The following is a 26,543-nucleotide window of genomic DNA, read 5'->3' as shown; positions in this document are numbered from 1 at the left end:
ATACTCAGGACTATTCAACCATTTCCACAAAAATGATTTTATAGATTTTTTTTGGATATAATATATACTATTATAATTGATCATGCATATAGTTACAAACGCATGTGTATATGAAATTGATAGGTATGTAATGAATGACGAAGAGAACAAAAGAGGAAAAAGGTGAGTGTTAGCCCCAAATTCACGTTGCCCCCTCGTGGGCTTATTGATTCCAAATCAATTCTGTGTCCTTATGGTACGATCTGTGCGCTAATAGCAACGTGCCTTGATGTGATCACTAGCCGGTTTTTTCCTTCGTCTCCATTATGTCTTCCTTGTGATTCTCTTTCACACGAAATTTCTCTAATTGATTAAATTACAGTAAAAACTGTAAAAACTGAATCACGAATCTTCATCTCCAACTTAATATATAGCCAGTTCCTTATGTATCGCTTGCAATTTTCGGTGGATTGATTTAACATTTAGATTAAAAATCATTTCATTTTTCTTTTTAGACTAAGAAAATTAGAAAATGAAACAAATTAAACATTTATAACAAAAAAAAGTTCCAGTGGACTTAAAAAAAAAGGGGGTTCCAGTGGACTGAAGAACAAAACTACAAACTCTTATTAGATGTCACAAGAAAATTCATTAAGAAAAAAACTTACAAAAATTGACTAATACGAGTTTAGAAAGTTTTTTCTGGAAAAAAAGATTTTGATCCCAAAAAAGCAATGATTCAGTCAATGTAACTGTATAAAATCAAGACTGATATGTTGGTTTGATGTAAAACATCATACAATATACAAAGAGTACTTGCTAGTTTAAGCTACAAAAAATGTCCCCAAATTACAATAATATTCGTACGAGCTTATATGGGCTTCTATATTAAATTATTTGGGCTATTCTATTAATTTGCATCAAATTTCATTATTCCATACTTAAATTATATGGGCTTATGTACTAAATTCAAGCCCTACTGAGCTATATTCTCTCTATGTAGTTCAATAAAGCCATTGTTCAATTAGCGGGCCTTTGATTAGCTGCAATTATGTTTCATATTACATTTGGAGTTAGAGATGTTTATTATGCTTAGAATTATAGTGTCCGTGTCCGTGTGTGTGAAAGGAAAAAATCATCACACAGTAGACCACTTTCTGAAACAAATACAATGACACTTCTATAAATTAATAATGTTGGACTACACCAAAACTATAATTTTTTTATTAATTTATAAAAATATTAATTTATTGATATACTAATTGAAACAAAATCTCAATTTGAGACTATAAAATTATATTGTTTTATAGAAATTTTTAGTGTATATTAATTTATAGATTATTAATTTAAAGAGGTTATACTGTATACCGTTAGCCATATGTTATTATACTTCTCTATTTTCTGCACTACTTTGAGCAACTTGACTTAAGCCCATTACTCCGTACTTTTAAATATACTAGGTATTTTTCTATGACATGTACAAAAATAAAATATTTAAAATTTAAATTATAATCAAATTTTGTTAATTTTTATATTTTATTATTTTTTTACAATATTCATTTTTTAATTTTAATTTATTTATATGTAAAATTTAAGATTAAATAAAATAATATATATGTATATATTTTAAATTATAATCTTGGAAATATTTTTAATCTTTTTTTTTGGTTAATATATATTAAATCAAATTCTATAAAATTAAGAGAAATTTTTTTTAGGTATATAACTATCAAAACGTAAAACAAATAATATTTCTAAAATTTGGTATATATTAACAAACAAATGTATTACAAATTTTTTTTTAAAACATCATAAAATTTGGAAGAATTGTTTTAGTAATAAAAACATATATAATTGCAACATGAACGATTTCTAATGATTTCTAAGGGATCACTAACGATTTTTATTCCCTTGTAACATTAACTTTCTTAGGCATCACTCCTAAGGGATAAATCTCCATGAATTTGCGTTAGTTTTCTGCTACACGCAATGTTGTAAAAAATTATTTCTCATCAACACATGTATTTGTTATTACTAGGGCAAACCCGCCCTACGGGCGGGCGGGTGAATAAATGAAATGATGTAGGTTTTTATTATTTTCAGTGGTGGGCTGCATGTAGGTGATATCTAGAGAATATGGACTAATGTTAATGTGTTTAAGAGATGATGTAGGTTTTGTTTTTTACTTTGCCATTGGCCGAACGTTCTATATATTAGTATTTGGATGTGGCAGAGTCAGAGTAAAAGAAAATGAGAGAATTTAATCTATTAATTGAGGGTCATATTTTTTATCTACCATATAAAAGTTTATGTTAGATCATTCGTTAAAATTAAATATCCTAAATTTACTCATATATAATATTTTCTTAACAGAAACAAATAAACAATATACTTCTAAACAATAACATTCCTAAGAAAAGCTAAATATATTTTATGCTATTTTTTAATTGTTTATCATATTTAATCTAGACTAAATTATATACATATTTTACTAATTAGTTTTAAAATTAAATAGTACATTCCAGTTCTTTTGTAAATTATCATATTAACTTTTTTACTAAACAAAATAAATAATAATTTATCGGTCGTAAGATTTTATGTTTGATTTTTGTAATGAAAATAAAAACACCAAACTGAAATATGATATATTAAAATAAAATTATATTTTAAAATATACTATAAATAATTTAATTTAGTCACATACAAACATTTCGGACATAAAAAAATTTAAACAAAAATTAATAAAATTTGTAATAATTCATGTAAAAGTAATGTTTAAATTAAACTATTAAGATGATGTTGCATTTTTAAATAAAAAAAATAGTAGGTGATTAATATATGATTAGTATAATTTCATCAAAAAAAACATCAAATATAAAACTTTCAAAATAATATTATATACTTAAAACTGATATTAAATATATATCTTTATAACTTATTTTATAGTTTAAATATTATTTTATATATTTATATATATATATATATATATACGTACGTGCGGGTTCAAATCTAGTTAAATATTAAAGTAAAGTTTGCTAGATCAATCTCATAAACATATTCGAAGTACAAAAAAAATTCAAAGTGGTTTAAGTTTTTTGGTATTTATTAATCTCGCATCTTTGTTTCTTCATTGCTTAAAAGTTTGATCTGAGGGAAAAGGAAAACATTCATAGGTTTGCATAAACTTAAATCACTCGTATAAATGTTGAAGTCAAACGAAATTCATAAGATGGTTAAGAAATTATTTATTTTAAAGAAACTTTACCAGATGCTACATATTTTAAAAATTGATGCCGAAACATTATTCAAACAGAAAATAGTGGGTAGAGAGACTTCATGATCTTCGCCTATGCGACCCGTGCCTTCTTGACAACCTTGGAAGTTGCTGTTGCGGGAGGCTTATTGGTGTGGACACCAGTTGAAGTAATTCCTATAGTTGGTGCTTCCTCACGGGCGTCACCATCAGTGTCCACCTTAGTAAGCACTGAGATATTTCCAGGCATATCATCGCCATGATCATCGTTGCCATCCTGTTAAGACCATCACTCTTCATTATTTCCATACTACAAAAGGACCAGAATGGAATATAATTTAAAAAATATATGGGCAACGAACTCAGAGAGTGGCAGACGGTCACGTTCGTTCAAGATGCGTAATATAGTGAAGGTTTGGTGATTGGCAGCGAAATTGTAGCTGCTTACTCTGACCTGGAAGGTGCAAGTCTTGCCAACTATTTGTGCAATAAAAGGGGTAGCTGTGTGTCCTCTGGATTTTCTCCCTCTCCAGCCTATGTGTCCAATCAATGAACTTCAAATGAATAAATCAATAATTTGAGGATAATGGTGGATAATGATATGTGTTACGGTAGGCACGTACCAAGATATGCATTTTCCCATTGAAATCAACAAATAGACTTTCAGCAATCTCATCAGCAATAGTTGTTCCACACGATACATAAAATAAAATGTTTAAAATGTATATTAGTTGCTGATGTGTCTATGGGACCTCATTTTAGGGTCCAACATATCGAAGCAAACCAACTGCATTGGTGTTACTGCAGGTTGCCAAGTAAAAGATGAGATCGTCCGCTAAAGCTTCTTTGTACATCTGGAGCAAGAGACATAGCACCAGCCTTTATCCATATATATTAAATCCAGTGACCTTCATCGGGCAGACAAATTCAACCTCTACATTTTACATTAACAGAATCACATGCAAAATACAATCATACTAAAGATTATTGTACAACCTGAGGCTGGGAGTGAGGATAAACTCGTTTAGTTCAGCTATGGTCACAGGCTCAACCTTGGATTAACCCCTCAGCAGTGAAGCTGATGATGTGTTCCCAGTGTCTTGAGAGACCAGCCTGTAATGATGGACAGTAACCCGTCAGAGCATGTAGTGGATAAGTCATAGAACAAACCAAATCTGGACGTAAAAGTGAAAGAACTACCAAATACTTACTTGTAAAATAGGTTTCCTCTGCATTAGTCTCCGTGTCAAAATAAAGTTGTCTCCCAGATGTGGCATTCAGGAACAGACGCCTGCAAATCAATAGTGTTGTAAGTGTTCCAAGAAGCATTAGGGTCGATCTTAGTTAAACAATACAGAGAATATGTGACAGAGTACCTCTTACTATTGTGGGACTTATGCTAGCCGTCCAGGTGGCTATGGAATGATACAGCATCTGAGTCAAACATACTCAACGTCCCAGAAACATCACTGTGAGGAGAAAAAATAGTGTAAGGAATGCTCAACATTTATTTTTTTTATAGATGTGAGCTCAGCGATTATTCCTGAAAAGGATTTAACATTTTAAGATCTTAAAGGTTGCAATGGTGAGTCTGTGAGAAACTGCTAGTAAGTGGATTACCTAGAAGCTGGGTATTTGTGTTGGCTAGGCCAAGCAGGTGATTTTGATTTCGAAACCTTAAGTGTTCTTCTGGAATTGGGGAAACCGGTTCGGTTAACTAATCAAAACTGGTTGATTCACTCAACCATATCAATAGAGGAGAGTCCGACAGAGTAAAATTTTGATTACACCTAGTGACACATCAAAGCCGCTCAAAGAGAACATAGAACCCGCCTTTAAGTGCCGTCTGTAGGTGGTGAGGTGGTGAACTTCCTGGCATGAGTGTCGCCTGAAAATGAAAAAAAAAACATAAGCAACAACTGGATTCAAAACCATCTCCGAAAAAGGAAAAATTGAATTTCGCAAACATTTTTTGGATATATATGAGCCTAACGCCGCCGTGTGTTCAAATTCAAAGACTACAATGGGCATGAGTTTTAAGAACTGGGCAAAAAATTATAAAAAAAAAAAACTTAATCAACATCCGGATTCGAAACCATTTCCCAAAAATAAAAAAAATATTGATTGAAAACAACCGGATTTGGAAAAATACGAACGAAAGAACAGTTTGCTCTGAGAACATATTTTTGATAACTATGATCGTAAATGCCGTCGCGTGTTCAAACACTACAACGAACATGATTTTTTTAGAACGGAATCACCTTGGAGTCGAGGAGGAGCATATCCACACCGATGAGCCCGCCACCGCGTTTGACGTTAAGAACCAAGTTTCGATTGTTGTAGGATGGGTGAGGATGATGATTATGGAACAAAGACTGCCCTTTTATAGGTAAAGTTTCACCGACTTGGAGAGAGTTACGAAGTATTGAATGAGATGGTGTGGGTCCAAGGAGTAAAGATGGCAGTAAATGGCGATGAGCCACTTAATCATGTAACATATCATAGGCGTTGAATCGGAGACGGAACGACATGAAGGAAACCAGGGGCGGTCCTTAACTAGCGGAGGCCATAAGCAAAAAATAAAATGGGGGCCCTCATAATGAATGATAAATTTGAAGAAATAGAAAAAATTTAAGTCACACAAGAGGTAGGAACAAAAGAAAAGACTAATTATTAACTAAATAGTGAGTCCAATAACAGTTATGAGTTTTTATTATTATCTTTTTGGATTTTCAGGTATGAAATACTATATCTTATGTACAATAATGCTTCAAATATAATTAAACAAAATGGGGGCCCTAGGCCTAGGTTTCACTACGCTCGGCTCAAGGACGCCCCTGAAGGAAACCAACAGAGAGATTTGATACAGAAAACCTCCTAGAACCTCCATAAGAGTTTAACCTAAGGGATTTTAAGAAATCGATTGAAGAAGACGACATTTTACCTTTTTTTTTAACAGAACAAATATTGTGTCTCGTAGCCCACAAATAAATAGAAGATGTTGCAGCCCAAATAAAACCAAACAATTAGATCGAAGCCCATTAACAATACACAGAACAAAATAATCAAACCGAAAACTGAGAACACGTGTCACTCTCTCCTTTACCCAATTGATGACATGGCATCACCAGGAGAGAGACCAACATTTTTTCATATAATTAGATTGTAAGCCTAAGCACAAATACCCTCCAACATATTATAACAACCATTTGTTCCATATGTAAAGTCATCTTCATTGGTGAATCTTTCACCAATTATATTAAATATTTAATTGGTGAAAATTATTGTCAAATTCACCAAATATAAATACCGTAAGGCATTAACATAGTTAATTATTTATTTTAGTCATCATGATATGCGTTTGCTTGCAAAATAACTATGTTCATTCTAATTAAACTGCCGTAATATCGAGTTGAAACTATCATAACTACTTTTCCAAAAATGGTAGATGATAGTTTCTTGCTTTAGTTGTTCCAAATCCAATTTTGAAGTCAAATGAGAGAAAATATACAGAGATTTGTTACTAAACAAGGCCGAGTACTTTTCATATGTGTCTTACTTTGCATGTATTCCCAATATTTGAATATAGTGATGGATTCCCAATATTCTAATATATGGAATGAAATTTTTTTTTAAATTGACTATAAAATAAGGGAGGAAAGCAGATACTATATATATGTAAGTCACATCCCTCCTACGTGTAATAGTCTCTGTTCTTCAATCTCTCCGCTCTTTTACGTCTGACCTTAGGTTTGTTCCCTTCTTCTCTTATCTCTCTCTCTCTCTAAAATTCCTGTGATTCTATCTCAGTTTGATATGTTCTTGCTCTCTTCTTCCACAAGTTATCGATCTCGACGGTCTCGTGGGTTTCTTCTCCTCCTTTTTCTAGTTTGCTCGATAATCTTGTTTCTGTTTTGTGGAACCAAACATGGGTTTTGTCTTTTGCATTTAAACTTTTAAAATCTATTTACTTTTCTGATCTCGAGAGTGTTTAAAGCCTGAAAGGCTGAAACAGAGCTTTTTTGTGGGTTCTGAAATATCATTCTTGTACACTTTGATTTTCTTAAGTTGATCATATTTGCATGTGATTTTCTTTTTGGCCTGTTTGTGTGTGTTAATATGATCAAAGCAATTTATGTTTAGATTTTCGTTTAGTTCTCTAGTCTTACAAAAACACACTTGCAAGTTGTAATGCTAATTCGAAAATTGTTGCATTAAGGTCATGATTTTGGGTCTATGAGGCATGGTTTCTCTTTAAGTTAATGCTCTACTTAGCACCAATCTGCATGATCATTCTTTTGGCATTGTGAAGATTAAGTATTATTATTACTATTATTACTATTACTATTATTATTATTAAATTTTAGTATTAGAAACTGCAATATGAATCTGTTGATAATTGGGATTCTATGTGTTTGTCTAGTTAAGCGATATCTCTGATCATCATTCTTGTCGCTGGCTAGACTTAATGGAGGGATACTCTAACTGGAAGCCTAACGAACAAGGCAGAGACTCGCTTGCCAATAACGCTAATGATTGGAGATCAACGCATGAGTTTGATCTACGAAAAAGGGTTATTATCGCAATGTAAGACTTCTATCCACATAATAAACAAATACACAAATGTATCACTATATGATCATTTGATTCTAGTTTACCAAAAAAATAAATGATCATTTGATTCTATTCATAAAAGTGAGAAAGGTTCTTGTAAAAGAGTTCATGCTTTAGTTGTGAACTTGTAAGCTTGCACATAATAACGATTCCTACATTACACCAGTAAACACTTATTATAATTCATTATTGGCCTTGTAAAACCTAACATCAACCTTTCATGCTTTTTTAAAAAAGTTTTAGCATATTCTTTGCACCTCCATTATGATATATTCTCTTTGTTTTCATGTGTGTGCAGAGTGGAAAAGTTGAAGATATGTTTTCCTAAACATAGCCAAAATGATATCAACAATACTGCTTGTAAATTTGAGGGTAAGATCTATGGCATGGCCACAGATAAGGTACCAATATACAAATGGTTTCTATATATTACCTCAGCCCTTGTGAAGACACTTGTTGATCTTTTTTTTTCCTATGTTTCAGAGTGATTATCTGCGGAAAATCAGTGAAAAGATAATGGTTTTCGACCAAAGATTCAAAAGTGTGCAGTCTGGTTCTTTAGTCAATGAACCTAATACTACTCAAGATCCAGGTAATAAGAACTTAATAGTTGTTTTGGTTCCACTATGATTTTTTAACATTGCTGCATTGGACTAGAACTTCTCTATTGGTGGGTCTAATATCAGAAACAAATCATGATGGAACAGAACTCACATCTTGTGTCTAGAATATAGAACTGTTTCAGAACATGCAAGTTACTGAAATGTTACTTACAACTCTAGCTTACCAGGTTTTCTTTTGATGCCTTTATCTGTACAGCAGCTCAAGCTCTGAATCAAGGGCCATCACTTCCCACCTCGTTGTCATATACACAGACTCCAACAAGCCAACAATGGTTTCCTCAAAACAACATTCATCAGTCTTCTGGCTTCTCAAATCAGGTCCCTATAACCGTCTCCGCGGCTCAGAGCCAAAACATTCAAATGGGTGAAGGAGTTCATTCACATCTCCTCAGCAATTCTCAAAGACAGATTCAGGGAAGAAAACAGTTTTGTACTCAGCCTCAACAGCAGCTACAGAGTTGTAACGACATGTTTCAAAGTCAAGTGAATCAACAGCTTCTAAAAGAGAACACCCATCACTTACAACCTCCTTACATGCAGCAGCACCAGCACCAGCAAAGTCTGTTAAAACAACCTATTCATCAGCATTTGCCTCATCACACATCATTGTCTACCATTCAGCAGTCCTTTCCTCAGACTTCTGTTCACTCTAGTCTAACATCATCAGGCCAACAAAACTCTCAATACTTACCAAGACATATGTATGTGCAGTCTCAAGAACAGAAACAACAAGAATACGAGCAACTCATCAGTCAACTGATGAATGGTCAAGACACGCAGCAGAATCATCTAACATCACAGCAAAACAACTGGGAGCAACGAGGAGCTTTTACAGTATCGCCTTCCCAGCAGAACAACATTGTTAGCTTTCAAGAAATGGGACAACAGAGTAGTAACCCCCATACTATGTACCTGCAACAACACCTTTATTCTCATAGTAATAATGCTTCTTCATCCTTGGCGTCACAACAGCAGACATACATGCCTGGCGGTCAGTCTGGTAACTTTAATGTGTATGAGTCAAGTTTGTTGGGTACTCAAGGCCAAGGTTTGGGACAATCTCAGCCAATGATGCTACAACAATACCAACAGCCTCAGAATAGAATCTTACAGCAACATTTGGATGATACACAAAGGCTTCATGAAGCAGTCTCTTTGCACCAAACCCAAAACGTAGCAAACCAACAGAATCAGCCATATCAATTACAGAGAGCCCCTACGGAAAATCCATATAGTATGTTTCATTCTATTCCATTCCATCAATGAATACAATTTTTCATTATGTCCTAAGTTCCAATATTGTTTTGTAACATCTCAATATTCTACAGTAAATGCAAGTGGTGGGGACTGGCAGGAGGAGACCTATCAAAAGGTATCTGCATTGTTTCTTAACGTATTAACATTAGAAACTATGATTCATTCATCCTATGAAACCTATTATTATCTGCAGATAAAGGCCCTCAAGGAAAAGTATTTGCCTGTTCTGAGTACACTGCTCCAAAAAGTATCTGAAAAATTGGGGGAGGTACTTCAGACATAACATAACTGTTTCAATATGATATATTTTTTTTTTCAAAAGAAATATTAATAAGAAAATGTGTTAATTTCCAGGTTGATTCTCTTCCTCAACAAAATACGCAAAATGAGCCTATTGAAAAGCTAAGGGTAGGCAAATCAATGTTGGAACTAGTTGTTATGTTCTTAAATGTACATAGGGACAATATATCAGAGAGTCACAGAGATAAGTTTAGTCTGTATGAGGAACAGGTATTGAGGTTCACCAAGAATCGACAGACCTTGACTCAGAGACCAATGCAGCACCAACAATCCCCAAGTGGTCATAATCAACACTCTAATATCAGTCTACCTCAGTCTTGTATGTTTCATGAGAAGCAATTTCATCATCTCAACCAGCTACTGCATAGTCAGCAGCAGCAACAACCACAAACCAACCAGCAGCAGCCTCAGATACAGAACTACTCTTCTCCTCAGTTTGTGGACCATCAGATTCTTTCTACAGCATTTCACAACACAGGAACCTCATCACAGTCTCTTGCTCCCTCTCCAAATCTTGTGGATCTTGAAAAGCCTATCTATGTTGAGTCCCTTGTTTCACATGATTACCAACTCCAAACAGCACCTCAGGAGCAGCCTATTGATCGTCTGATAGAAGCTGTGCACTCAGTTACTACCACTCCGCCTCTAGATATCATATCACAAACTGGTAGCTACAAACGGTTAAGTAGCCTTGAATCTGAAGCTGATTCCACCGCATCATCTGGCTCCAAAGCTCAAAAGATTGAGGTAAGTTTTGGAACCTGTAAGTTTCATTTGATTGATCAAACCTTCATTTTCAAAATAAGACCATTTCCTCCTAAATCTTGCAGCCTGCTTGTACCCTCCTGCAAGAAATCAAAGATATAAATGGGAGTCTTGTAGAGACAGTGGTAAACATATGTAATGAAGAGGTTTATCCAAGTGAAGTTACTCCAGGAACAATTGTCACGTGTTCTTATTCTCCTGTGGCTCTCAGTGACACATTCGAAGCTCATTACAAGTCAGGACATATCGTAAGTTTCTCTAAACTATAAACTTCTTGTCTGCTCTTTCCTCAGCTCTTTATGTCTCCCATGTTTAATGTAGTCACAGATTCAGCCATTACGCTTACTAGTTCCTGTGAATTACCCATCTTCCCCAATCCTTCTTCTAGAGAAACTCTCATATGACTCTAGGTAAGAAAAACATTTAGTGGAAATTTACTGATGACAAGAGAGAACTACACATGTTTGATATTTCTTATGTGTTTATTTTATCGTGTTTCAGTCTACACAAATATGATGATTTATCAGCGAGGACTAGATCGAGGTTCGGTTTGTCCATGAAGGAGTTTTCAGAACCTATGTCTCTTAAAGAAATAGCTCAAGCTTGGGATGTTTGTGCAAGAGAGACGATGGCTGAGTACGCTGAGCAGCATGGCGGATGCACTTTTAGCTCTAACTATGGTCATTGGGATCCTGTCTAGGAGCTTCATGAGCCCTAGAGGTGAAAACTTATCAGGTGGAGACGTTAGAGCACAAGTTAGGTTTTCTTCTTTGCCTTGCGGTAAAAGAAACATCAATATTATGTTTATACAAGTGCATAGTGTTTTCATGTGAGTCTGGCTCATACCAACATATTTTTAAATTTGATTTAGATTTTACATCAATATATATTTTACATTATCGTGATTTAGATTTTTCTATCTTTTTGTTTTTGGTCAAAAGATTGTCTATCCATTTATAAATGATTTTGGTGGCTATTCTAACCGAGTAAAATGTCACAATTAAGCCAATTTGTAGAATATCCATGATTAGTAGTCTAGTAGAGATGGGAAATTGAGTCATAATTTGCGGGATCCGCTCTCTTTGATCTGTTACGGAGCGCATGCGGATAGACAGCTTTGAAAATTTTGAATTACATGTCAAGGTATGGGTTAAGTTTAATTTTTGATGGACGCAGGTCGGTAGAATTTGAATTGCCTGTATTTGAATCTGATTTTTTTTTTAAATAAGAATTTAATTTCTTAAAAAAATAAAAATATATTTATACAACGTTAATTATAAATATATAATATAATTTTTTATTAAAATATTAAAATAATTTGGTGTAACTTACTTTCCTGTACTAATGGTTACTAGCATGCGCAACACTGAAGGTGACTTTTTTCACTGGACCATAATTTGATTCAACGTTTCTAACTAACTTAAATAACATTTAAAGACGTGTTTCAATTTTTTCCAGAGATTTGAAGCAAATATGATCTTGATACTAGCTATCACAATACAAAGTGAATCATTTCCAAACTAACTAATTTCAATTTTAAGCATTATAGTAACATTTATGATAAGAATCACAGTAACATTTTAATTGTATAACCATTATGCAGTACATTTGCTTAAGGATATTACCGGCTGACGTAGTTACTTAGTTTAGCGGTTGTTGTAAAAAAAAAACTAAAAAAAAATACTATTGTTAAGAACCCTCCTCCATTGTTTCAATGATAGCTGATTCCAAGAGGTAAATTATATTCCCACTCCTAGAGTCATTAGTGACTCGGTTTAATTGTTTCTACAACTACCACCGCATTGGATACCTGTTCCATGGACACTTTTCTCCCAAAATATTACAGCCGTTATAATATTTATCTAGAATTTCATCTAACCAAAAATATACTCCCTCTGTTCCCGAAAGTAGGATGTTTTGCAGAATTTTGATGTTCCAATATATAAGATGTTTTCATTTTTCTAGGTAACTTTTATTTTATTAAAAACTGTGTACCCAATCATATTTTAATAGTCTATTTTGTAATTGGTTGAATACTATTAATTTATAGTTTTAATGATACTTTCTAGACAAAAAATAATTTTCTTAATATATGTGTTTCTACCTAAAAATCTTATATTTAGGAAGAGAGGGAGTAATATTTATTCCCAGAGTGGTGGTTTCGGGTGGATGCGTGTGGCCAGAGTGGAGGTTTATGGCTGTTATGGAGGGAGGAGATAGGAGAGCTTGAGGTGGTCAAGTCGTCGGATCAGTTTATACATGCTCGAATAGGGAACGGAGCAGAGGTGATTAATATGGTTGTTGTGTATGCGTCCCCTTCACCGAGCCGTAGAAGTGGCTTATGGGCTGCTTTAGAAGAAGTTTTACGTAATGCGGAGGGCCCGGTGTTCGTTGGGGGAGACTTTAACACAATAGTGAGGATAGATGAAAGGAGTGTGGGAATGGGAGATTGTCTGAGGATTCTCTAAAGTTTGGTGATTGGATAAATGATATGTCACTGATTGATATGGGATTTCATGGCAACCAGTTTACATGGAAAAGAGGGAAAACTGAAAGCACATTTGTAGCGAAGAGGCTGGATAGAATATTATGTTGTGCCCAGTCTAGACTCAGGTGGCAGGAGGCAAGTGTGAGGCATTTACCTTTCTTAGCATCAGACCACGCTCCTTTGTATTTACAGCTCACACCGGAGGTGAAGGGTGATGCACGTCGCCGTCCATTTCGTTTTGAGGCGGCATGGCTACAACACAATGAGTTTCAAGACTTGCTAACAGCTTCATGGGATCGTGATATTGATACAAGAGAGGCTTTGCAGAGGTTGGAAGTGACACTCCGAAAGTGGAACAGAGAAGTTTTCGGAAATATCCAAAGAAGGAAAGAGGACTTGTTGAGGCAGATTACAGAGATACAGGATAAATTGAGCAAGACCTCTCTGATGATATCTTGGCAAAGGAGGGAGAGCTACTAAAAGAACTTGAGATCGTCCTTGAGCAAGAAGAAGTGCTCTGACTCCAAAAGTCGCGAGAGAAGTGGTGTGTGCATGGAGATAGAAATACCAAGTTCTTTCATATGTCGACAATCATTAGGAGAAAGCGAAATCGAGTGGAGATGCTAAAGAAAGATGAAATTCAGTGGGTATCAGATGCAAATGAACTTGAGAAGCTAGCGGTGGATTATTTCAGAAAACTATATTCTCTGGAAGATTTGGATACAGACACACAAATGCTAATGGAGAGGAGATTTGTGGGGCTTACAAGACAAGAGAGAATGGATCTTGACAAAATGTTTTCTGCGGAGGAAGTAGAGAAGGCGGTGAGAGCTATGGGCAGCTTTAAGGCACCAGGTCCGGATGGGTTTCAACCAGTTTTCTATCAGAAGTGCTGGGAGACCGTTGGTGCATCTGTGATCAGGTTTGTCCTTCTTTTCTTTGAGACGGGGAAGTTGCCGGAGAATACTAATGATGCACTCGTGGTGCTAATTCCGAAAGTGACGAAGCCTGAGTATATTACTCAGTTTCGACCTATAAGTCTCTGCAATGTGTTGTTTAAAACTATCACGAAGGCCATGGTAGGGAGACTGAAGAGTATTATAGCGCTGTTCGTTTGGTTGCCGCCGGTACCAGCGGCAGCGGCAGCGTCAAGAATCTGCGTCAACTCTTGTTCGTTTCGTTGCCGCAGGAAGCTGCGTCTGACGCCGCGTCCGAACGCTGCGTCCTGCGGCTGACGCCGATAAAACCTGCGGTTGCGACATGAAATCTGCGGCTAAAAACGTAATTACTATTTTACCCTTATTATTTTTTTGTATTTACAAAAAACCTAAACCTAAATTTGACGCTGCCGCATCTTTGGGAGAAGTTTGACGCAGCTCTCGTATCTCTCTCGATCTCCATTTCGACACAGCTCCATCTCTCTCGATCTCCATTTCTGACGACGCAGCCGCAACTCGACTCCTCCATTGACGCAACTCGAGCTCTCTCTTGTCCTCCATAGACGCATCTGGAGCTCTCTCTCCATCTCCGACGCATCTCGAGCTCTCTCCGTCTCGACGCATCTCGAGCTCTCTCCGTCTCGACGCATCTTGACCGAGCTCTCTCTCGATCTCTGACGCAAACCCATCTCGAGCTCTCTCTCTCTCGATCTATGACGCAAACCCATCTCCGAGCTCTCTCTCGATCTCTTCTCCGAGCTCTCTCTCGATCTCTTCTCCGAGCTCTCTCTCGATCTCAAAGGTAAGAGCTTTGTTGCGTTCCTTGTTTAATGTGAAATGGAATCGTAGTAGCTCTAATTACGCTTAATTATGGTTCTCTCTCTGTTCATAGCTCTTGTTTGATTGTTGACTTGTTCATGTCTCGTGTTCGTTTACTTGGTTACTTGCATGATAAGCATTGCTCTAGAGTCTACTCTAGAGTCTAGGCTTGGAACTGACAGATACATTTGTATTTGCCTGGTCTACCTTGAGGAATTATTTGTTTGATGTCGAATTATTTGTATTTGACAGATACAATTATTTGTTTGATGTCGAATTCATTGCCCTGAGGTTTGAAGAGGAGGATGTTGTTGTTGACAGGTGTACTTGTTAAAAGTTGAGGGGATCTCTTTTCGCTTCTTGCCAGATCCTATCCAAATAAAGAATGCATTGGAGGTTGTTGCTTCATCCTACACTTCTCCTGCAGTTGTTATTTACTAGTTATTTGTTCTACAAATTCTTTTGCTCTTAGACATCAGTCATTTGCTTGGCCTCTTTTTTTTTCTTATTTTGCTTACTCCTCTGAAGCTAAAGTTTGTCTACTGCTGCAATTAGTCTGGTATAAAAAAAATTAAAAACAATCGAAGAGATGCACTGTAATGCCTAATGAAGTTCCCTTATGTTTTGGTGTTTTTGCTATGTCTTTGCTTGATTTTCATCTCTCGTTATTTGCTCTCTGCAGTCTGAGCTTCTTGTTGTGAGGAAGAAAAATACTTTGTTGTTGAAGGTACAATTTCAAATACTTTTTCCACATTTTCTCTGTTCTAAATCATCTCTGTTCTTAATCGTTTGAGTATTTGTTTTTTTTTTCAGCTGTGTCTGTGTGTCTCAATCTCTCCTAAGCTTCGTCTGTCTCCCTCACTCTCTCAAGGTATGATGTTTTTGATTGATTAGTTCTGTTCTGTGACTACACTCTCTCACTCTCTCAAGGTATAATCGTTTTGAGTATTTTTTTTTGCAGGACTCAGATCCTCTCAAGCTCACTCTCTCAAGCTCAGACTCTCTCAAGCTCACTCTCTACCGGTGTTCCTCTCACTTTTTAAGATGTCGACGTCAAAAGATGTAAGTTTCTCTCACACTAGTCTTAATGCTTGAATGTGCATCTTTTTTGTATGGAACTATATTTAGGTTGTATGGAACTGTCTTTAGGATGTATGGAACTGTCTTTAGGTTGTATGGAACTGTCTTTAGGCTGTATGGATCTCTCTTTAGGTCTTTTAGGTCATATGCTTAAGGGTCTGTGTCTTGTTTTGGTGTGTTTTAGAATTGGAAACCTGAGGAAACTAGGTATTTTTTCCAACTCTATGCGGAAGAGAAAAGAAAAGGAAATAAAGTTGGTCAGCAAATGAATAAAGTAGGGAAAAAGAACATCATGGATGCGTTTGAGCTGAGGTTTAAGAAGGGATTTTCTGATTGGAAGAGGGACTACAAGAACAAGTACGACAGCAGTAGAAAGAAATACATCAGGATTAGGATGCTGACTCAGAACAGGACAGGACTTGGGTATGATGACATGGGAAGGATCGACATGTCAGATGATTGGTGGAAAGAGCGCGAAAGGGTCAGTTTCTCATTTTCTCTTTTGTGAACTTAGCTGAATGTACTTGTGTTGAAATAATAGAACTTAGCTCAGTTTCTCACTGACTTACTCTTTCTCTTTTGTTATATAGGAGTGTCCTGGGATTAGAAAAGCTTTCTGCAAAGAAATTGATAACATGGATATGTTTGAAGCAGAATTTGGTGGTGTAGTAGTTACTGGAGCAGAAGGTTGGAGCGCTCAACATGGAGAAGCAAGCTTGGATTCGAGAGTTGGTGGAGATATTGGTGAGGATGAAGCTGATTCTCAGCCAGCAGCAGAGACTCAAGCATTGGAGACAGAAACCCAGCGCCAAGCTCCTCGCCAAACTCAACCAGCGGCTCAGACTCATTCTGGAAGTTCAAGAGCAAAACGAAGGCGTAAAGAGAAAGATGTGGCTGTGGAGGCTTGTGAAAAACGGACAGCTGCGCTTGAAGTGAAGAATATGCTAGCAAAACAATTGATGGAGCGTGAACAACCATTCAGTGTTGAGACCGTATTGGAGATGTTGTATGCTCTCCCTGAAGTGAGAGAGTGGTCGCCTTTATATGAAGCATCGATTGAGCTTCTGATAGATAGTGAAGGGAGCCGAAGGGGATTCATAACGATGAAGACAGATGAAGCAAAGACTAAGTTTCTGGAGCTTAGGACCAAGATAAAACGTGATGAGTAGAGGTTTATGTTGAGTAGGAACTTAAGTTTGGTACTGCTTTGTGTTATGAAACTAGTATGGATTTGTTGAGTAGGAACTTAAGTTTGGTACTGCTTTGTGTAATAACAATGTTGTGTCTTCTCTTTTTTTTGTTAATAACAGGTCTGATCGGTTATCTTGAGTCTTTAAACCTCAAAGAGTCGTTTAAATATTGTTTCTTATTGGTCTTGGTCGGTTTCTTATTAACAGCAACAGATCACATGTCTTGTTTCTTTTTTCTATCTTGAACATTTATTTACTTGAATTTGTGCATTGGCTGATGATGATTTATTCAATATGGTTTTGTAGATGCTTGAAAGATGGTTGTTGGAAGATGAAGATGGTGATTATGATGATGAACTTGGTTTGTTTGATGTGGCTATTACTGAGAGACTGAGTCATAGAACAGATCGAGGAGCAGGATGGCGTTATGTTCAGCAACTTATGTACGAATCTGATCAGCAATGTTACGACATTCTGCGCATGAATCAAAGGACGTTTGAAGCTTTGTGCAAGATGCTAGCTCAGCGATATGGATTGGAAGAGTCTCACCATGTCTACCTTGAGGAATCTGTTGCGATGTTTCTCGAGACTGTTGGTCAAGATAAGACGAAGAGGGATATTGCTGCAAGGTATCAAAGATCGTTGGATACAGTACAAAGAAAGCTTGATGAAGTCTTGAGTGCTCTTCTCAAGTTTGCAGAGGATACACTAAAACCAGAAGAAGGTGAGTTTGCAAGAGTGAGTCCTGTTTTGAGAAACGATGATCGGTATTGGCCTCAGTTCAGAGATTGTATTGGAGCACTTGATGGAACTCATATCCCGGTTCGCCCTCCAAGTCAGAATGCAGATGCATACAGAGGCAGAAAGCAAGATCCTACAATGAATGTTCTTGCTATATGTAACTTCGATATGAAGTTCATATATGCATATGTCGGTGTACCTGGTAGAGCACATGATACCAAGGTCTTGACTCATTGTGCGAGAAACGAGGCTTCTTTTCCACATCCTCCTGCTGGAAAGTATTATTTAGTTGACTCCGGATATCCGACCAGGACAGGGTATCTTGGTCCACATCGTAATATGCGATATCATCTTGGTCAGTTTGCTACAGGAGGACCACCAGTTAGTGCAAGAGAGTTATTCAACCGAAAGCATTCAGGTCTACGATCAGTGATTGAGAGGACATTTGGAGTATGGAAAGCAAAATGGAGGATTTTGGATCGTAAGCATCCAAAGTATGGTCTGGTCAAGTGGATTAAGTTGGTGACAGCGACGATGGCGCTACACAACTTCATACGTGATTCACATCGGGAAGATCTTGATTTTGTACAGTGGCAAAATGGTGATGATGGAGAAGGAGAAGAAGCTGCTAGTGACGGTGATGAAGAAGAAGGTGATGATGATGATGATGATGAAGATGATGGTGGTGGTGGAGGTGGTGGTGGTGGTGGTGGACATATTGTTTATGAGCCGACAGGTGATAGAGCGATGGAAGATTTGCGTGATAACATCACAAATGAATATGGTAGAGGTCGTTTACCGTATTAAATGTTTTAGTTGATGATTTAATTTTTTTTTTGCTTATAACTTTGATTGTCATTTAAATGTGATATTTAATTAAGACTTGATGTAATATTTAGCTTTCGTTTATGATAAATATTTTGAAGTATTATTTTGTTTCTAATTTAGCTTATGATGTATGAAAAAAAATTATTACATTTGTATAATTTACATTTGTATAATTGACCAAAAAATTATTACCAAGTAAACATAATATTTTAATGGATGTAAATATATTTAAACTACACTTGATTTATTTAAATACAATTTTACAAAAATTTTAAAATAAATCTGAAAAAATGAAAATAGCCGCAGCGTCTATCAAACGAACAACCCAAAAATCTACTTCCTGCGGCAGCGTCAGCGTCGACCTCAACTTCCTGCGTCTTCTAAACGAACAATAATCGGCGGCAGCGGCAGCGGCAGCGGCAGCGGCAGCGTCAGCGTCTGCGAAACGAACAACAACTGTCCTCATTGACGCTGCCGCTGACGCTGCCGCTGCCGCTGCCGCCGAAACCTGCGGCAACCAAACGAACAGGGCCTATGCCTAAACTGATTGGTCCTGCTCAGTCTAGTTTCATCCCGGGCAGATTGAGTGCGGATAACATTGTTGTGGTTCAGGAAGCTGTTCATTCGATGAAAAAGAAGCAAGGCCGCAAGGGTTGGATGCTGCTGAAACTGGATTTGGAGAAAGCCTATGATAGGCTGCGTTGGGATTTTCTAGAAGATACACTAAGGGCTGCTGGTTTGTCTGAGAATTGGGTCAAGAGGATTATGGAATGTGTGTCTGGTCCATTAATGTGTATTTTGTGGAATGGGGAAAAATCTGAGCCGTTTAAGCCATCAAGAGGACTGCGACAAGGTGATCCACTGTCCCCGTACTTGTTTGTCTTATGCATGGAGAGATTATGTCAACTGATTGAGAAAGCAGTGGAGGATAAAAGATGGAAACCGATAAGATTGTCGAGAGGTGGTCCACATCTATCTCACATTTGCTTCGCAGATGATTTAATCATGTTTGCAGAGGCATCGGTGACGCAGATTCGAGTGATCAGGAAAGTGTTGGAGAAGTTCTGTAAAGCCTCTGGTCAGAAAGTAAGCCTCCAGAAATCAAAGATTTTCTTTTCTAATAATGTCTCTAGAGGAAGAGAAGAGAGAATAAGCAGAGAAAGCGGTATTGCATCAACAAAGGAGCTGGGAAAATACTTGGGGATGCCGATACTACAGAAAAGAATTAATAAAGATACTTTTGGAGAGGTACTGGAGAAAGTAGCTTCACGGCTAGCAGGATGGAAGAAACAAACATTAAGTCTCGCAGGAAGGGTAACATTGACAAAGTCGGTTCTGTCATCAATCCCGGTGCATACGATGAGTACGATTAGCATGCCAGTGGGTATACTGGAGAAGCTTGATAGCCTAGCGAGGAGCTTCGTGTGGGGAAGTGGACAACACTTAGTCTCTTGGGATAAAATATGCAAACCGAAGGCGTCTGGAGGTTTGGGGATCAGGGTGTCGAGAGGTATGAACAAAGCCTTGTTAGCTAAAGTGGGATGGCGTCTGTTACACGATACTGAGAGCTTATGGGCCAACGTTTTACGAAGTAAGTACGGGGTGGGGGACATACATGACACATATTGGATGGTAGGGAGCAGCTCTAGCTCGTCAACATGGAAAAGTGTGGTAATGGGGATAAGAGAAGTGGTTCTTGTGGGCCATAGTTGGATCACTGGTAATGGGAGGAATATCAGGTTCTGGACGGATAGTTGGATAGCAGGCCAACCACTCATGACTGAAGTGATTGCAGGGCTTCCAGAAGGATATGAAGATATAACAGTTAGAGATATGTGGGGGGAAGGTGGAGGTTGGGATTTCGATAGAATTACCCCGTTTGTAACAGCTGAGAGAAGACTAGAGCTTATGGCAGTAGTAGTGGATACTGTTACTGGAGCAAAGGATCGTTTGGCATGGGGGCAGACTCCGAATGGGCAGTTTACGGTGAAGTCTGCATACACCTTGCTTACAAGAGATGAAAATCCAAGACCGCAGATGGGGAGTTTCTTTCGATCTATGTGGCGCGTTGTAGCACCTGAGAGAGTTCGAATGTTCCTCTGGCTAGTGGCAAACCAAGCAATCATGACAAATGCAGAGAGACATCGAAGGCACCTGAGTGGGACTGACTTATGCCAGGTTTGCAGAGGAGGAATTGAGACTATTATACATGTGTTACGTGATTGTCCTGCGATAAAAGGTATATGGGAGAGATTTGTTCCGAGAATGAGAAGGGAGGCTTTCTTCAGAATGTCGTTACTGGAATGGTTATATAAGAACCTATGTGATAACAATGCAGGTGGTGGTGTTCCGTGGGCTACTATATTCGATTTGACTCTATGGTGGGGATGGAAGTGGAGATGTGGAAATGTATTTGGTGATACCCGACTGTGGAGAGATAGAGTCAAGTTCTTACGTGACTTGGCTAAGGGAGTTATAACAGCAAATAGAGCAGAGAATGCTCACATAAAGGAGAGACATATGGTTGAGATAATGGTGGGATGGAAGCCACCTTGTGTGGGGTGGATGAAACTGAACACGGACGGGGCATCACATGGGAACCCGGGGCCGGCGGCTGCAGGGGGAGCACTGCGAAACGGAGAAGGCGAGTGGTGTGGAGGTTTTGCGGTTAATATAGGTAGCTGTACGGCACCATTAGCGGAGTTATGGGGTGTGTACTATGGTTTAGTGGTTGCTTGGGAGAAAGGGGTGAGAAGGTTGGAGGTAGAGGTCGATTCTATGATGGTGATGGAGTTTCTTACGATAGGGATTGGGGACACTCATCCGCTGTCTTTTCTGGTACGCTTGTGCCATGGCTTCTTGACAAGGGACTGGCTGGTCCGATTTGTTCATGTATATAGGGAAGGAAACCGCTTAGCTGATGGTTTGGCTAACTTTGCATTTACTCTTCCGTTTGGTTTTCATAGTTTTGTTGTGGCACCGATTGAGGTCGCTGTTTTAGTTCATGAGGATGTTGCTGGACCGTTGCGGCCACGACAAACTCGTCTTGTAAGCTGAAGTTTGGGTTTCTTTTTTAAATAAATTGGGAGTCACTCTCCCATATTCCTACCAAAAAAAAAAAACACTAGATAAAAATTATTGTGCAATCATAACCACACAAAGTCCTATACACTGACCATGTTTTAGTCATAAAAAGAGTCACAGTTCAAAGTCATACTATATACATACTCTATCCATGTCTGGCCATTACAGTAGATAAGATTTTCGTCAGTGGCCTAAAAGTTTATTTTAATGTGTGGTCCTAGCCCATGGTTCCTTGTCTTACGGATCTGGTTTAGTGTTACTTTTTAGATAAAAATGTCCGGGTGAAGAGTAACCTGCACTCGTGATTTAAAAATGAATTACTTGTGAGCTAAACAATTAGTACACCTAATTGTTTTGCCCTTTTATTTGTTACATTAAAACTACAGTGTTTTCCTTTACTAATCCCCGAACAAAATATAATGATTTGATTCTACTTTGTTGATGAGAATCATACGATAAACTTACCAATCTGTTAGCTGTTCATCAAGAAAAAAATATCAATCGTCTCAATTTCATATACAAACATTTAGATTTATGATATTTGTTGTTTTGTGTATTAAAGATAAAAGATAAATTGCTATGTACACATGATGCATGTAATACTCAATTTTGGATCCTTTCGAGAAACACCACAAAAAAAACTAATTAACTAAATATGAATATTCCAATGAATTTATTACTCTGCTTTGACACTTTGCATATATAGGTACATTACAAGAAAAAATTACATTACAAGATCTCAAACAAGAGAAAGTCATAAAAGCCAGAAAAATATTTAATTTACCAATCCATCATTAAACAAAGAAATAAATACATGCATCTCATGTTTCTTCAAACACAAACCGACCTGCACACCACCGGACATATCTCTCTCCGACATCGAGAACGCTTCATTCCTGTCTATCGAAACGAACTCAGTATTAACCGGTTTTCCCCACCCGAAATCCGAACCATATAGCCCAAACCGGTTTGAACCTGCAATAGTCCCGAGCTGTGTACCCGGTTTCACTCTCTTCTTTCCATCCACGTACAACTCGCAAAGTTGCTCAATCCCTAATAAACGCAAACCTTTGACCGAGTCGCCGAGGATCTCGACGGCTTTGACAAATCCATCTTCTCCCAAAAACGTCTTAGCTTTGTGTCCGAAGCAACCGATGGGGAACACACAGTTCCCTAAGTATCCCTTATGAACCGGCGGGTCTAACCGGTTCCTAAAGTCAGCAGCATACATGAGACGAACCGGTCTTTCCCCTTGGCCTCCATGCGTCTTCACCAAGCAAGTCCACATGTAGGCGTAAGCCAGAACGAACGTGGACAAGTGAAGCTCAGAATGAGAGCGAGTTGACTCGCTCTTAGCTCGCTCCCTAAGTTTCTCTACGTTTTCCAGAGTCAACTCAAGCGTGATCCTGAATATGTCATGGCCGATCTCTCCAGCTTGAGGGATCTTGAGGGTTCTTTCACCTTGAAGAACCAACATCTTGGCTTCAAGATAAGCAGGGACATTGATGATCGTGCGGTCTAAACTGGGAGTTAAATCATCAGGTAATAATATATTTCCATGTGTTTGTGATTTACAGATATGAGCCCATGATTTATAAAAATTCACTACCGTTTTGCCATCCATGACCGCATGGTTTGCTGTTATGCCTATACAGAACCCTTGGTTAGGGAACAAGGTAACTTGTAAAGAAAGGACACACGGCGAGTCACAAGAAGCCGGAAACTCGGTGACCAGGGCACGTGTCTCGCTCGCGAGACGTTTTCCCTTGCCTGAAACACTGCTGAAATCTTCCTCGCTCTCAGACACTGTCAACGTGACAGTGTCGTGCGGGAACACGACGATGCAAGGCTTAGGATCTTGCGGGTTCCAAGTGACGTGACCCGCAAGGGGGAGGAAGTGACCGAGAACAAGAGAAAGAGATGCCTCGAGTTTAGGGATGATCACGGAGTAGAAGAACTTGCGTGATGATGATGACTCGGTGAGTTTGTAGAAGACGACTTGCTGTACAGAATCTTTTAGCCACTTTAGGTCGAAGAAAGTGAGTGGGACAACGAGTGGGTCATATAATGAATCTGCATAGGGGCTGACATGGGAGATCTTGATGATATTTAGCACCATCTCCGATGAATGAAACCTCTTCTTGATTATTTTTTCCAGCAATGATGAATGTAAACTTTTTATAGCATCTCCATCCTTATCCATGGGAATCCAAAAGAGATTTTTCCAACAAAAAGTAAAATTAATATTTAAAAAAAATTAATTTATAATTAAGTTTTTATTTAAAACATAATTGAATTAACAGATATGTGAGATATTTTCATGGGATCCCTATTTCCATAGGGATTTTTATAAATTTTCAAAGTTTTCATTTAATTTGAAAATATCACTTTCTATCTTCTTTTTTCTAGTATTATTGTTTTTTAAATAATATAAGGAACTCACATTAAAATTAGATATTACCAATTCTGATGCATTTAGTGAGCATCCTTAAATTTACATTTAATTATAAATAATTGTGAATTATTAACATATAATAGAAATATTCTATAATAGTTTTACATAATATTATATATATATATTTTTTTTTTTTATTTTAACAGAACAATTTATTTATACATATCAAAACCAAAATTTAAAATTGGTTAAATATATAATGTGCAGTTATTAAATACATGTAAACAAATTAGACTATGAAAATTATAATACTATGCTAAACTTATAAAAAATATAATCTCATGCATGGCCTACAATTCACTGAATATATTTAATCATTTTCACTAGTCCTTTGGACGATTTTGAAAGTTGGAAGTATATACACAAATTAAAATTTATTCATAGTCATATATATGTTTAATTTATTTGATGAAAGTTATGGTTTCTCTAAAATATTTTACAATAATGTTGTCACCAACTAGACACAATGTATTATAATTGTATTTCTTTATCAATTGGTCAGGAAAATTATGGATGCAATTATTGCGATCTTTGCTTAATGACTTCTCCATTTTTTCTAAAAATCTATCGATACTTAGGGGGGTTTAACTTTCAATGCTAATTATTTTCTTCCTCATCATACCATAGAAAGCATTAATGCAAATGAGTTTTGTTAGGTCTAACTATGTACGTATTAAATCATGTCAACGTCCACATACGTAGATTTATGCTTTTACAATAAAAGATTGTTGATCTAGTAGCTAGTTAACTAATATTTTAGTGTTTCTGCATTGAATTTTGGACTCGATTTTAATATATGAATTTAATTTACGGTATTTTTATTTTTATCCTTTTAATTTAGTATCCCCGCTCATAATATGGAACAACCCCTATCTCATTATTTATATAATTCTTTATATTTTCCGACCATATTTTCATATTTCTAACATAAGAAATTTATTGTTGTGTGGCTGTCAATTACATGCATAGGGAATAGTTACTAATAACTAGATTTTTTAACCGCGCTACGCGCGGATAAGATTTTATATGTATTTCTCAATTCTAAAAAAATAATGTATAATATTGTATTACATTATTTGAAGAATATAAAATAAGACTACATAATATAAATATATTTTTTAAATTTTCTTTGTGGAAATCATTATGTTGTTTGATTGTTCTACTTGACTCACATATTTGCATAGTTATTTGTGATAGATGAATAACTATATTTTTATTATCAGTAAATAATATATATTTATTATATAATATAAGAAAAATAAAATTATTTACTTTTAAAACAAACTTGTCTCATGTTGGGGACTTGGTTATAGACATATCATATTCGAATGAGACATTTTTACAGTTATCAATCTTCTTAACAGTCAAGAAACAAATCTGAATATCAAAACAATCTCATACGATCTCTTTGTGGAATAACTGCTCTGAAGAAATTGAATTTAAGCATCAAAAGGACTGAAAATGGATGTGTAGATGTGTTATCTAAGTCAGCTTTACAAAATACTATTCATAGTTCATATATCATTTATGTCCATTCTATTTTTTTGTCCATCATTTCTTAAACATCTTGAAATAACTGATGCTAATTAATAATAAACTTTTGGCTAGCAAAAAAATCAAATTTGTCTAATTATCGTTTAATTTGTCTAACTGATATATATGTATTTCTCAATTCTAAAAAAATAATGTATAATATTATATTACATTATTTAAAGAATATAAAATAAGACTACATAACATAAATATATTTATTTTAAATTTTCTTTGCAGAAATCATTATGTTGTTTGATTGTTGTACTTGATTCACATATTTGCATAGATATTTGTGATAGATGAATAACTATATTTTTATTATCAGTAAATAATATATATTTATTATATAATATAAAAAAATGAAATTATTTACTTTTTAAACAAAGTTGTCTCATGGTGGAGATTCGATTATAGACATATAATATTCGAAGGAGACATTTTTACAGTTATCAATCTTCTTAACAGTCAAGAAAAAAAATATGAATATCAAAACAATTTCTCATACGATCTCTTTGTGGAATAACTGCTCTGAAAAATTTGAATTTAGGCATCAAAAAGGACGGGAAATGATGTGCAGATGTGTTATCTAAGTCAGC

The 26,543-nt window shown here is 36.5% G+C and overlaps 5 protein-coding genes across 6 annotated transcripts; 4 read left to right on the top strand and 1 right to left on the bottom strand.

Annotated features, from left to right (window-relative positions):
• The first annotated feature begins 6,441 nt into the window (after nucleotides 1–6,441).
• On the top strand, nucleotides 6,442–11,696 carry LOC106400455 (probable mediator of RNA polymerase II transcription subunit 15c). 2 transcript variants are annotated; one of them, XM_013840814.3, is made up of 10 exons: nucleotides 6,444–7,819; nucleotides 8,145–8,247; nucleotides 8,330–8,438; nucleotides 8,666–9,703; nucleotides 9,798–9,841; nucleotides 9,920–9,994; nucleotides 10,081–10,773; nucleotides 10,857–11,039; nucleotides 11,113–11,201; nucleotides 11,293–11,696. In XM_013840814.3, exons 1-10 carry the CDS (start codon nucleotides 7,701–7,703, stop codon nucleotides 11,489–11,491), a joined length of 2,652 nt encoding a protein of 883 aa, XP_013696268.2. In that variant the 5' UTR covers nucleotides 6,444–7,700; the 3' UTR covers nucleotides 11,492–11,696. The 2 variants fall into 2 exon arrangements, with proteins under 2 accessions (XP_048601151.1, XP_013696268.2); XM_048745194.1 differs by having other exon boundaries at nucleotides 6,442–7,819; nucleotides 9,798–9,994.
• A 1,586-nt stretch (nucleotides 11,697–13,282) lies between these two features.
• Nucleotides 13,283–13,759, top strand: LOC125585061. The gene has a single exon (XM_048753415.1). It carries the CDS (start codon nucleotides 13,283–13,285, stop codon nucleotides 13,757–13,759), a length of 477 nt encoding a protein of 158 aa, XP_048609372.1.
• Nucleotides 13,760–16,058: 2,299 nt separating this feature from the next.
• LOC125580568 lies at nucleotides 16,059–17,480 on the top strand. The gene is made up of 3 exons (XM_048745196.1): nucleotides 16,059–16,098; nucleotides 16,301–16,597; nucleotides 16,707–17,480. The coding sequence occupies exons 1-3, from the start codon at nucleotides 16,081–16,083 to the stop codon at nucleotides 17,283–17,285; spliced, it is 894 nt and encodes a 297-aa protein (XP_048601153.1). The 5' UTR covers nucleotides 16,059–16,080; the 3' UTR covers nucleotides 17,286–17,480.
• Nucleotides 17,481–17,612: 132 nt separating this feature from the next.
• On the top strand, nucleotides 17,613–18,854 carry LOC125575240 (protein ANTAGONIST OF LIKE HETEROCHROMATIN PROTEIN 1-like). The gene is made up of 2 exons (XM_048753413.1): nucleotides 17,613–18,699; nucleotides 18,742–18,854. The coding sequence occupies exons 1-2, from the start codon at nucleotides 17,613–17,615 to the stop codon at nucleotides 18,852–18,854; spliced, it is 1,200 nt and encodes a 399-aa protein (XP_048609370.1).
• A 3,750-nt stretch (nucleotides 18,855–22,604) lies between these two features.
• Nucleotides 22,605–24,393, bottom strand: LOC106407386 (BAHD acyltransferase At3g29680-like). Its single transcript, XM_013848241.3, has one exon. It carries the CDS (start codon nucleotides 24,160–24,162, stop codon nucleotides 22,735–22,737), a length of 1,428 nt encoding a protein of 475 aa, XP_013703695.2. The 5' UTR covers nucleotides 24,163–24,393; the 3' UTR covers nucleotides 22,605–22,734.
• Nucleotides 24,394–26,543: the final 2,150 nt, after the last annotated feature.

This window comes from Brassica napus, chromosome A2 (genome assembly GCF_020379485.1).
Source record: "Brassica napus cultivar Da-Ae chromosome A2, Da-Ae, whole genome shotgun sequence".
Classification (NCBI taxonomy): Eukaryota; Viridiplantae; Streptophyta; class Magnoliopsida; order Brassicales; family Brassicaceae; genus Brassica; species Brassica napus.
Note: the sequence above shows the minus strand (reverse complement) of the source record. Positions and strands in the feature narration are given on the sequence as shown.